The sequence below is a fragment of the Sander vitreus genome, chromosome 22 (assembly GCF_031162955.1).
Source record: "Sander vitreus isolate 19-12246 chromosome 22, sanVit1, whole genome shotgun sequence".
NCBI classification, from domain to species: domain Eukaryota; kingdom Metazoa; phylum Chordata; class Actinopteri; order Perciformes; family Percidae; genus Sander; species Sander vitreus.
Genome location: NC_135876.1, coordinates 12,975,701 through 12,989,304, shown reverse-complemented (window position 1 = coordinate 12,989,304; position 13,604 = coordinate 12,975,701). Strand labels below are relative to the sequence as shown.

Here is a 13,604-nt window from a genome sequence, read left to right as displayed (position 1 = left end):
GAGAGAGGCAACTGGCACTGGCTGTCACTTGCTTTCCCTGCTGTGGATGACAGGTGTTTTACATTACTCAGTGGTTGAAGGCAAACCACATATCCACGCTGCCTGTGCGTTTATATACTGGACTTTAAATGAATTCCATATAGGCCCCATGGTCATGGAGCCTATTCCTGCACACTCAAGGTAGAATAAACTTTCCATTCAAGGAGAAAATTAAATACAACCACCACACACACTCACAGCATTATGGTTTTCATTTGAAAGCGGGAGTAGAGAGTAGTCCCTGATGTACTTTTCCATATTTTGCTGTCTTCCCACAACAAGCATGGTATTAATAGTTTTTGCTTATTTGCAACCCACCATTCACACTAAATCAACTCTGCCATGAAGGGAGGATTGTTTTGTTCTTGCTCTACAAAGCACCATTTTTTCCCACTGACTGGACAACAGATGAAAAGCCTATTTCACATGCAATAAAATAATAAGAATGCTCCACAGGTTCGGTTACAGAATACATTTTCTGTTGTAAAAACTTAAGCAAAGCAATGTCTTGCCATTACTAGCACTTTACAGCTGAGATACTCCGTATCTTTACTCACTCTGCCACACATACTGCTCAAAATATGGTATACAGTCAGGGAGGCCTATTCTTCTGTTCCGCACAGCATGAATCATTCTTGGTAATAGCATCACATAAATGATTAAAAAGCAATGATGTAGATGGTCTAGACTGCTCATCAATTCACCCTCACATAGGAAAGAAATCATGAACAATTGAGTTGTGAAAACTGCTTTGTTGTTCTTGCGGTGAATGACTTTTCTGGGAAGCATGAATCTGCACTGAGCATTATATAATAATCACATCCAGCAATTTGAGGACTTGGTTGTGATCAGATTTACAGCAGCTATAGGATTGAATTGACCCACAAGGAGTGCTGTGCAGAGCTGCTCCAAAGATATATCAGTCACATATTCACACAAACAAATGGACTCTTAATTATGAAAAACACATGCATGCACATTGAACTATTGCTGCCCTGTATTATTACATACGAACAACAAAGCTCCTCTGTAGTGGAAACAAAGACATGCACAAAAGGCACACCATTTCAGATACTTAACGTAACCCCGGTACTTTGATGGGTACTGTTCGTGGCTTTCGGGGCGGTTTCCGACAGACATGGGTCATGACTGTTGGCCACCGCCACCCTCAGTTGCCTTTCCAGTATCTTTTCTGGCATTGACGCACAGTGGGTGCACAACTGAGAGTCAGCCAGCGCTGCCTGAGCGTGTTTAGCGCCCATGCAGGCTATGTATATCGAGTGAGGGTCCCTGCCCGAGATGGATGCTCCACATGACACGGGCACAGGCGGGATACAGCCTCACTAGACTTCGGTTTTGACCCTTTGGCGGGGGACGCTGCCAAGGACATGGTGATTGGAAAGGAAGCAAAACGGCGTAAATATACAACCTTAGCAGGCGCGTCATGACACGTTAGCCTGTCGGCAAGATTAGCACACAGGGTTTAACCCGAGCTTACGTTAACCGTGTACCGTCGTAACACATTAGCTCACTCCAGGTACCTGGTCCGGCTAACAAGCGAATGCTAACCAAACCCAGGGATGCTCGCCGTAATGCCCCAGAGGGTAAAAGAGTTATACAGCTATGCAACCGATAAACAAATACCGACTAGCCGACAGAAGAGCAGTTCGCCTTGATGCGGACACTGCTTTCAAACCATGTAACCACAAGGTAAAAACTTCTTAGGAAGTAAATCCAGACTGGGTCGGGAACTGCGTTCGGCGACGTAGTCCTTAACGGTCCGTCTATGAACTGTTTAGCAGATAACCAACCAAGCTAGCCTAGAAGCGCTGAGGGAGCTTAGTATAGTTTCTTCACCGGAAGAAAGCAAGAATGATTGGAAGGAGCTGGTCGACTGTGATTATATGAGGGGGCGTGGCCCAAGCACAGTTCGACCTGTCTGTCACGGACAGACATGGTGTCATTGGAGTTTCCATAGTTGGTCACGCCGAGGCGATTCACATAGTGAAACACCAAACGAAGTTAGAAAAAGAACACAAAGACACATTAGGTGTTTGATAATAAAAAGCCCTGTCTGATTCATGCACAGATATACAAACGTAAGAGGTGAGAGGTCTCCTGGAGCACAGCATAACACTTCCCCCCCGATCTGTCACACTCTCTCTTCTTTGCACCTCTCTCCCTAGTTCCCTTTTCAAAAGGATTTATTTTTGCTGCTCATCTCCCAGAGTAAACCCCTTGGTGATTGTAGCGAGGTGCTATGCTGTATCAAGATTTTCAGCACTTTGATTAGAACTAATGTGAAATTAGTCTTTGTTTAATCCCAAAACTGTCTCTTTGTGTCCTTTCAGGTGTGTCTCTCCAATGCTCTTGGTCCCTGAGGCCTGAGGAGAAGTGAGCTAAGCCCAGGCCCCCATGGGACGCCCTGTTACCCAGCATGCACTGCTGCTGCTGCAGTGCATGCTGGTCCTGCGGCCCGGAGGCGTGGCCAGTAGAAGAGGGCCGGTGCTGCTGCCTGAATCGCCTTGTCACAAGACAGAGCACCCACTCATCCCACACTCAGGTAAACATGTACACACATCAAACTGACATCATGGATTTGACTCGTTAATTTATTATTTCCCTCCATAATTATGTGAACTTTTCTGTATGCTGTTTGTTGTTCATTCATGTGCTCCCTCTCCACATCCATTTCTCCCTCCCTCCGTTCCTTCACTCTAACCTTCATCACATTGTTTCCTCCATCGACTTCTCTTTCCCTGCCTTCACAAGGTTAGATTTGTAGACCATATACAGAGAGGTTCTGGACCATTTCATCAGAAAATGTCACTGTTGCTAAGATACCTAAACACTCTTGGACACATGCTGTCAGCTCTTAGTTGTAAGCAAATTGATGACCAAAGAAAGAAAAAGTAGAGTAACTTGACATTTTTATTGGTTATCTAGTTAGCAATTAGCTGTTTGTCAGTGGAATACCCCCCCTGGCAACAGCTGCAAACAAGATATGGACTGAAATGTTGGGATTACATGTTGTTTACCATGGAAATTAAGTATTATTGGTTTATTTTGTAGAAGGTAATAAAAATTATCTGGAGTAAGTATCACTATCTAGAAATGACTCACATTTGATGCTGATTGGTTTAAAATCTGCTAGTACCTGAAAACAATTAATCTAAACCTTTGGTTACATTGTACATATTTAGCTGACATACTTGTCCAACTCTACATAGGGGAATTTTGCTAAACCTGTACGTTGAAAAGTGATTGCCCAATCACAGCTACTGTAGCAACCGTAACTAGGCCACTGTAGGCATGTCAAGCTTTGGATTTTTCCATGTTCAAATTATGTTTTAAAGCAGAGCGATACTGTGCATTTAAAGAGTTTGTATGGTAGTGTCTTGTAAATATGTAAGGAATGGATGATGCAAGATGCAATCATTAGCATGTCCGTTTAACTAGCTATTTTACCTCCATTGTCTGAATCATGACACTAGCCTCAGTCTTTTAGCACAATATCATGTACATGTATGCATCAATATTCAAGACCCCTTTTACAAAATTCCTATTTCAAACGAGTAAGCTGGAAACATTAAAAAGTTAGCCGGAGACTAACGTTAGCCTAATTAGCTAGCTAACTACAGCAGATGCCCTTTCCTCTTTGTTCCTTCCCTTGAGACACAAAGCAGACACAGCCCTCTTTGTATGCCTTTACTACACAGCTCTGCAGTTTTCAGATCTCCACATCAGATTTCATCGTCCTTAGCCTTTATTCCACATTGCTATTGAACAACCAAACTGTAATGAATTGATGTGAAACTTAGTCGAAATAAAGTATCAGTAGCGATCAATGCAGTTTTGTCTACCCTGTGCGAAGCAGCAAAATGTCATTGAGCTGTTTTCAGTCTAGCAGAGTCCCAGTCAGATAATCACAGAAAAATTCTGTCTCGGTCTAAATGGACTAGAAGACCAAGGTCACTGCGTGTGTCCAAAGATCCACATGCATGCAAGGACTCATATTCAATAACACCGCCCAGCACAGACTCAAGAACTCTTCCTCTGCAAGCCTTTCTCTCTCCGTCTTTCTTCGCAGTCTTTGGCACTTCAATGTAGCTGAGGTGGCAATCTTCCCTGTGCGCCAATTGCAATGATGATGACTAACTGCCCATCTAACGTAATATGTTCCTTCCTTGTGCTTGCTGCATGAGGGGGCTAACACACCAGCCAGTGGGTCAGCTGTGGTCAACGCGTTGGTGTTCTCTAATGTACCAGAATGGCCCATTAGTCTCCAGTGGCCTAATGCTTTGGTTGAAATATAGGAGCATAAAAAGGGGTCAACGTTTCAGTTAGTAATCAGACATGGTTCAATAAGACAAAGCCTATTGTACAGAAGAAGAGAAAAAAAGTGAGAGGAACTCAGATGCATCACTGTCTGTGGGTCAGTGTCTGAATGATCAGCTCTGATTATACAGTACCTACTGCAGGATATAAAAAACTCTGTCGCTTCATTGAAAATAGTAGATTGTGTATGGAAAAAGCTTCATCATCAGTTTACCCAAATTACAAATACTTCTTGTCAACTTAATTTCTTTTTGGGTTACATGGGAAACCATAGGCAGAAACTCAGTCCCACACATCTGCATTCAAACTGTTAAAAAGGTGGAATTATTGTTCATAAAATTAAATTGCCCTGATGCAGAAACATGTGCCGCATGCATGTACATTTCATTGGCTTGTTAATGTTGTTGAACCCTAAAAGTTCACCCGAAGTTTCAAAGCTCAAACACTTGTTGACTTCAGCTTTGTTGCCCTGGTTTTAAAGCTCTAAAGCTCTGCAGACTTTGCATGTCTAGAGTTGTTTTTGCCTGTCATGTGGGGACAAGAAGCACAAAAGTTTCCCTTTAACACAGGTTTTATCATCATGCTTTGTTTACTTACATCACAATCTTATTTATTCTCAACTTCAGCACCTTTGCAGTGCAGCTGCTAATTCCCATGGTCTCATGAAGATGTCCATTTATCTTTGCCTTCATAGTTATATTTATGCTCAGTTTTTTAATAACTTTTCTTTTATAGCCTGATGATAGTCATTGTGCGGTTAAAACCCATCTCATTGTTCCAAGTTGTACAGTCTACAGAGCTTTTTTAGACATTGCCAAATTACAGCCCTTGCTTTTGCACAATAAATGCAAGTCATTACAGAAAATGCCAACACATACGCATGCATGTACGCACGCATACACACACACAAACAAACAGTGTGTGAGGGAAGAGAAACCTCTCGTTAAACCTATTATTCTCTGTAGTGTTGTGTCATTGTGCTCCATGTAATGTAGTTTTATCCCAGGTTATTGAGAATGTGTAGAGCGAGGCTGCCATGACTCCTCTTCAGCCGAGCTGGGAGGACTACAAACACATTAAATATAACCCTGTGAATCACAACAACACCATGCTCCCACTGTGCTCAGGGGATCCTGATCCTGTTGGACATACACAGACATACATTAGAGTCTTATAGCTAGGATATAAACATACATTTCATGTAAAGAAAGAAGAGAAGATTGATACCGCTTTCATGTCTGTAGGCTATATAAAGCTACAACCAGCTGCCGGTTAGCTTATTTTAGCCTAAGGAGTGGAAACAGCTAGCCTGGCTCTGTCCAAAGGTAAGAAAATCTGCCTACCAGGACCTCTAAACCTCCCTAATTAACACATTAAAACCACAAATTCTTGTCTTAAGACATCAATTTTCGTACAGATTAACAAATTAGATGTAATGTGTTAATGAGTGAGCTAGTTTTTATGCTACGCTAAATTTACCGGCTGCTGGCTGAAGCTACATATTTTGCGTAAAGACAGCATCTAATTCTCTGCACTAAAGAAACTACATTTTTAATTTAAAGGAATGCTTTTTTGGACTGTTGGTGGAACAAAACAAGCAATTTGACAACATCACCTTGGATTCTGGGATATTACTTTTCTCTCAATTATCTGACATGTCAGAGGTTAAATTATTAGAATAAATAGATGAATCAACTGCAGTTAGAGTAATATATTCTGGCAATATATGTAGAAAACCTCTTTGTATTCAAGGTTGGGGTGACAGGTGAAGGAAATAAGAGTGATATGCTGCTTCTCTTTACTAATTTGTGCCACTGGGTCTGCAGCTACATTGTGGATGTTTGGCTCACTGAAACAGCTCTCAGTTTCAGCCATAGGTTTCAGCTAGCATTTCAGAGCCCAAAGAGTGGTTGTGACCTGCATGAGAAGGTCAAGGTTTGTCTGAGTATGTTCCAGTGACAGCATTTCTTTCTCTCTATGTGATTGTGGCCTAACTGTGGAAGGGCGTGCCTCACATGGCTTTGACCCCGCTGGGAATGGCGGTTTTCTGACTTGGCACAACACTTGGCTGACAGAACTGCTACGGTGGTGCAAGGATGCTATAGTCTAAAGACCACTTTCTGCTTTGTATGGCGGTTTTAGAAATGTAGGGTTTCAGAAAGAAAGTACACTGCAGTTCAGCAGCTACGTTCAGAATGTTTACACAAAATGTACATTCGCTACACTTTCGCGAAAACAGGTCTGAATATAGCTTCAGCAGAGGTCCAATGTAAATATGTGTCATTTATGCAATTATTGTAGGAGGGGCGTTGAAATACTATCCCCATTCTTGGTAAAGGCTATGTTTTCAGACCCAGTATTTGCCGTGTTATTGTAGCTCAGATATACTGTATTAATCAAGTGTTGTATTTAACAAGTGTTCCTGTGTGTACGCTTGAAGACTTTTAAAGGTTATAAACTGGTGTAAACAATGCCTTCACAGGCCAAACTGAGGGCCACGTCTCTGAGGAGTGGAACCAGCAGACTGGTTTTACAGTCACAGACTGAGCTTTTATCATCCCTGAACGGGTAACACATCGTTAGAGAGAGGGGAGTGAAAGCAGGAAAATAAACAAATGGCCTCATAGCATTCATAAACATAGCAGGCTACAACTAGTGTCAGTGATCTTTTAATTGGTCATTTGGGGGTGATTCCTTTGAATTGAAAGCCCTCCAAGGTCGTCAGAGCTTAAATTCCAAAACATTAAGTCCGCTCTATTTGTGTCCAAGGTCAACTATGTTCTAGCCATGTTTTATTCCACTGGATGGAATGAAGAAGGACCTGTCCATATTTTTGGATTTGTATCTTTCATTTACCCGCTGCAATAAAAGTCCCACATGTCATTTCCCTACATATATATTTTAATCTCTTCCTTTTTTTTTTAAGTGGCTTGACGAGATTTGGTTATTCTGGAGATTTTGGTTGTCTCTTCTCCCGCACCCCCTAGAACCAAACGACTCCTAAATACACATTAGATTTAAATATTTTATTGCACACTTATGTGTGACTTGACGGTGGTTTGTTTCGCATGATTCACTCGCTGCCCCAGTGCCACAGCACAGCCACGGTAATTTGAGGTGCAGGGCTTTGAGCTGTAATATGTGCTTGTTTTTCTTGCTCAAAATAACATAATAGGAAGAAAACCTTTCAGTGCAGAGCCGCACGCCAAAGATCCTAACTGACCTTGTTTTGGATTTTTTCAAACTGTGCAAAAAAAAAAGCGCAGGTGTTTGTTTTCTCGACCGCTTGGCCAAATTGTTTCTTCACATCAACTTGACCAAATAGTTGCCATTCTTTGGTTGGCCATTACCACAGGGCTGCATTTAGAGTGAATTGGCTCTTCATTTATGTAAGCGTCTGCTGCCACACTCTATCTACACCACTCACAGACAAACCATTCATGTTTCAGAATTGGTTCCACATGTTGCCATTGTTGCAGGCCTGGCAGTACTGTAAAGCACTAACTTTGAGCGCTGGCAGACTGAAGAGTGGCGTGGCCTCTGATGCTGGGTGTAAATATTTATATATCCTGTCATTTTGTCTTTGTGTCAACTGCTCCGTGTCAGAGCGGGGAATAACAAACGGGTGTGAGTGATGGGCTGTTCTATTTTAAGGAGGAGGGAGACAGGGGTTAAGGGGATAAGATGGGACCGGGAGGTGTGTGTGTGTGTGTGTGTGTGTGTGTGTGTGTGTGTGTGTGTGTGTGTGTGTGTGTGTGTGTGTGTGTGTGTGTGTGTGTGTGTGTGTGTGTGTGTGTGTGTGTGTGTGTGTGTGTGTGTGTGTGTGTGTGTGTGTGTGTGTGTGTGTGTGTGTGTGTGTTTGTTTGTTTGTTGGTTTTACGTTGGCTCAGAGCCCTGGCTGCTCTCTGAATTTTCATCCCAATCGGTGTGTATGATTCTGCACGCGCGTGTGCGATTACGCCTTTGTCTCATCGGCAGCCAATCCCCTGATTCAGCCAGCTGCTGTACAAGCATGGCCGTGATGTGATTACATTATCACTTGCATTTAAAGTGCAGCTGATACGAACCCATGTAACATGCAAGCAGGCCTGAAATCTAGGAAGTGAGATTGGGAGTGGGATTAGTTTTTATTTCAGGATAAATATTAGCTGGGGGTTGTGCTACTATTTCCTTTTCTACTGGATTAACGATACGGTTGATTTTATGGGATCATAAAAACCTCTCTGCTTTCCCCTAAAATAAGCTATTGCAACCCATCCAAAAACAAATAAATATCACAAGTCAGATCAGAGTTCAAATCAGTGTGATAAGTCTCTGTGAAGCTAACCCAGTATCCTGCAGTGCTGTTTTTGAAATTTGCCACTGTCTTGTATCCCTGTAGTAAACCCAAACTTTGATCTGCTAAACCCCCACGAGTTTGACTTTGTGACACTCTGTATATTTAGCTCCGCAGCCTTGGGAGGGCCCATCCACGCTGGTTATGAATGTTTATGAATGGTCCTTGGCCCAGACACAGTGCTGTTATGTTCAATTAGAACCTCTTGCCCCTTTTCCACACTCCAACAAATATCCTCTCTTCTCTGTTTCTGTCTCTTTCACACACACACACACACACACACACACACACACACACACACACACACACACACACTCACACTCCATCACCCCGTTAGCGAGCCTCCCCTGGTGAGTCAGGGAGATTTATGGGGAGAAGCAGGGTTCGTCAAGCGGCGTCTTCCCCCGGGGGGTGTCACTGCTACATTTGTATGCCAGGGATCCTCTGGATGGCGTGAAAAACAAGCCCAGTGGAGCTAAAGGATTGGCACATCCAAAACTTTGTGTCTCCCTACAGAATAAGCAGAGCAGAAGCCATTAACCAAAATGAAATCTATGGGGTGAAGTTGTTCGTGATCTCCCAGATATTTATTTCACTGCTGCTAATGAAAATGTATTAGGGCTGTGTAACCTGGAGTCAGATGCTGGATGCTTTTTCCTCTAGCAGTTACACTCAATACTGGAGACTTGAAAGAGAACAAGGGAACATGTCTTTGCATACAGCGGCGCTGTCTCGCAGCAGATGATGTTGTTTTGTTAGGAGACTTGGAGTTTGGTCCCACTACGTGAACTGGAGGAGGCAGATGTTCTTTGGAAGCTCCCAGGTTTCTTGCTCTGTTTGTATTCGTTTTAAAACACCAAGAATTCCCATGTTTGTCACCGAAACCCGAAAGTACTTGCTTTTGATGCAGTCAAGGGAGAGCATGCTTTCATTTGAAACGCTGTGTGACAGGTGTGCCTGAAGAAGCAAATAATGTGTTGCAGAAAGGGTATTCAAGCTGTCCTCTCCCTCCGTTCCAGCCCTGATGGAAAGCTCCCTGGTAAATAAAAAAAGTCCCTTTGGAATTTTTAGTCTGGAAATAGCTCACAAATGTAGTGATGGATGATTTTAAATCACTGTAGCAACCAACGCTAAAAACTCTGCAGGAGTTCTGGCACCTTACTCAAAAATAATAATTTTGAGCTTTTTGGAGAAAATGTCCCAAATATAGTGATGATTTTTTGAAGTGTAATCCGACAGTATAGAATAAGTTATTATGACTGCAGATCGAGCATGTGACGAGTCACCATGACTGATTGACCACCCTGGACTAAACCTATCGGGTAACCAGACGGTAGACAGGCCGTACTCATCGCTCGGCAACCACACGGGGGCCTGTGATTTGATTGGTCAGGGGTTAATGGGTTGGGCGCCATGAGAACAGGCATGTTGTGGATAAGATGTCAGTGTCTGTCTGGGATATCTCTCTCTCTCTCTGCATGTGTGTATGTATTCACCATACCAAGGTCAGTTTCCATAAAAAGTCAGACTCATTTGTCTTCATCGTTCATCCACAGTATACATTTACATGAAAGCGGTAAATCAACAGTAGTGATGGTTTACAGAAATCAAAGGACTGCCCACTGAGTCACAAGAAGCTAGATTTCACTATTTTGTACACATTCACTTATGAATGGAGGTCTCCAGTCTCACTTTTATTTTGGGGAGGCTCAGAAGCACTAATGTAAGAGTACTTTGATCCGTGGAAAATTATTTTTTGAATGAGCGACAGCAGGGACAGCTCAAAGCATTTTGTATTTATTCAATCTCCTCTTCATTTCCTTCAGTAGAAGGGCCCATATTCGCATCATGGCAGGAAACAACTTGCCTGATAGTTTTGTTGAGTAGTAGTAATTACAAAATATGCTAAACTAAAATATAATGATCTATGACTCTGTCTTATGCACAAGGAATTGAAATGTATATGAGTCAAGTCAGGTCAGGTTTACCTATATAGCTAATTGTCAAGAGGACTGTCTGTACAGCATTACTTTAAACACACAACAGTCCTCACTGTTGGAAGACGTATTCAGAAGTAAAAGCATCAATACTACATACTGCATTCAAAATCTTGCTTAAATAACAGAAGAGAAGTAATATCCGCTAAATGTACTTAAAGTATTAAAAGTAAAAGTACTCATTATTCTGAAATAGTGCCTCTGTGAGTGTAATACTGTTATACATTAGATTATTATTAGAATGTTACTGATGTATTCATGTGTAAGCAGCATTTGAAACTTGTACTAGCTGGTTGACTTGAAGCTAATTGTGGCTACTCTACAGTATATACTATCGGGTAGTTTAATCTATATCAATGCATTGTATGCATTGCAACTTACCTGATGTGAAATAACATTATGTTTAACTGTGTTATAAGTTTATAATATCATTGACTTACTGTATGTGGCAGGTACACAGACACCCCACACAGCCCATTATTTTTAATGAGCCCCACCTCTTCTGTCTATTATTGCAGGCTTTACAGATGTGTGGCAAAAACTGTTTGCACATGCCAATAATGCAGCATTACTGCTACAGCTGAAAACTTGATGCATTTTCTGTCCACGTAAACTCATTGTAATGCAAAACACAAGTGCGATTGCGCAAATATTTACATCACAGATGCTACGCAGCATCACTAAAGGTAGACGGAAAGGTAAAAATCGGAACAAAGGCAAAAGTGGAAAGACTTGCTGCTATTATAAATTTGGCCTTTAAGGACCCGCCTCTTTGAGTGTCTGAAGAAAAGTTACAGCAGCCCTTTGAACACAGCTTATTCATCAGCACAGCTGTCATCTGCAGTCGTAAAGTCTCCTCTCTGATTGACTCACATTTTTTGTGTCCTGTGGTGTCGTTGGCAGCGATGGAGCCGTGGATCTTCAGGTTCAAAGCAGAAGGCACGGTGGATTACTCACAGCTGACCTTCGACCCTGGCCAGAACGAACTGATCGTCGGTGCCAGGTAACCCATATCTGAGTTTTTCTCTTTCTTTTCTTTTACTTTTGTCTCTCTGTCTTCCCTCCTGTCTCTTTCTGTTGTTGTCTGTCCTGTTATTGTCTTGTCTTTTATCCCCCTTCTTTTTAGTGTTTGTTGGTGCATTGCATGAGTAATGATCACTTTCTCTAGGTGTCTTCAAAAGCCGGAGAAAAATGGCTTTGGAGATTGTTTCCAAGTCCATTGTCTGTGTGTGTGTGTGTGTGTGTGTGTGTGTGTTTGTGTGTGTGTGTGTGTGTGTATATGTGTGTGTGTGTGTGTGTGCGTGCGTGCGTGTGTGTTTGTGGAACGGATGCTTACATTCACGCTGTGTGAGTCTGTGGCTGATTCCAGATGAAGTACGCTCTGCACTTCTCTTAATGGCTTACTTGTCAATAGACAGAAACACTCACCACAACATGAACAAGAGATAAGAAAGGAGCCAGCAGCAAAACAAAATGAGCCCAGGGAATTTACTAATGCACCCCAGGAACTTAGATGGAAAAGGCTAATCGGGGAGAGTGTGTATGTGTGGATGGATAAGGAGCAAAGGTCGAAGAGGCCAGTGGATTCTTACTGAAACTGCTGGCAAAACTGTGATAATATAATATATAAAAGCCACACAATGTTTTTTTGTTCCTGGCAATCTTTTATTTTTAGCTACAACTCAGCCAATTCTATCAACACATGGTATTTGGAGCACTCAAAAAAAAAATCAGATGTAAGATTTAGTTCAATTCTCGGTGCCAACTTGACGACCGTGGAGTGTCTAACTGTGAAAGGCGTTGTGGCTGGATGGATGGATGCAGGCTGGTTTAGAAGAATGAGTGATAATGGAAGGAAAGAGGGATCGATGCAAATATCAATACAGTAAAACGGGGCCATGGCCACACTGAGACTTGGCTGATAGCCACTCTTCAGGAGATTGATAGATCTCAGTGAAAGTGTTTGTGTGTATGTGTGCAAGAATGTGTGTGAACAATAAACATGCTTGAAGAGTTGAGCTCCAAAATAAGGTATCTACTTTATAAAAAAAAACAATGCTTGCCCTTTAAAAATGATTGCTGATATGAAAGAAAAACCCATAATGGGTTATCGTTATAGCTATTGCAGGGTCTCTGCCTGCAAAATAGTTTTTAAGCAACACAGGTCGATCTTTATAAAGAGTTTTTCCTGTGAAATTGAACTAAATTCACCAAATGTTTAAAACAATTTTCAAAATATGGATAATACAGAAGTCTCAAAGAGGGAAAAAAATCACAATAAATAATGCTTTTAGTCCTAATTGTCAGGTTTCATTTGATCTAGACATTGTTATTCAAAACATAGAATATTCCTCTTGAGGCATTTGAAAGACCCTAATGTTTCTTGAAAAGTTGTAAATGCCAATGAAAATTGGTGAAATGAAATGTTTTGTTTGTGCTGTGCAAATTGAAAGGCTTCAAGCAAAGCAGGATAGGCACTTACTGGAGTGAGGTTTCACCACGAGGCTTTGATTTTCTTTCAATCTCTTTCTTTCTCTCTCCCTGTTTCTCATACACACAAAACTCCAGAGATAGTGGCATATCGTAAAACTTTCCAGTCTTTTTTGCTTCCTAATTAACGGTTGAAGAAACCTAGAGGTCCATCATTTGCTGCAGCAGTTGGAATCCAACCATCCACCACCTATGAGTAACCTGATTAAACTCTTCCAACTCCTTATGCCACCAGGGGAAAAAATATTTTAACAGTTTGAAACGGAAACTCATTTTGTACACATCAAAGTCGGTTTACAGGTCTTAGGGAGTACTACTGCATATGTGAAAGTTGTCGAGTTGTATTGTGGGTAATGGAGGCACCAGGTTTTTGACAAGGAAGAAGCATGTGTGGAATAAAAAGA

At 41.8% G+C, this 13,604-nt stretch overlaps 1 protein-coding gene across 2 annotated transcripts in view; it reads left to right on the top strand.

Annotated features, from left to right (window-relative positions):
- sema5a (sema domain, seven thrombospondin repeats (type 1 and type 1-like), transmembrane domain (TM) and short cytoplasmic domain, (semaphorin) 5A) overlaps positions 1 to 13,604 on the top strand; it is a 110,652-nt gene that overhangs the window by 26,842 nt on the left and 70,206 nt on the right. For both annotated transcript variants that reach the window (XM_078280715.1, XM_078280716.1), the window contains exons 2-3: positions 2,391 to 2,602; positions 11,614 to 11,713. In XM_078280715.1, the coding sequence (XP_078136841.1) occupies positions 2,455 to 2,602; positions 11,614 to 11,713 (248 nt within the window). In that variant the 5' untranslated portion in view covers positions 2,391 to 2,454. The remainder of the gene's footprint in view (positions 1 to 2,390; positions 2,603 to 11,613; positions 11,714 to 13,604) is intronic.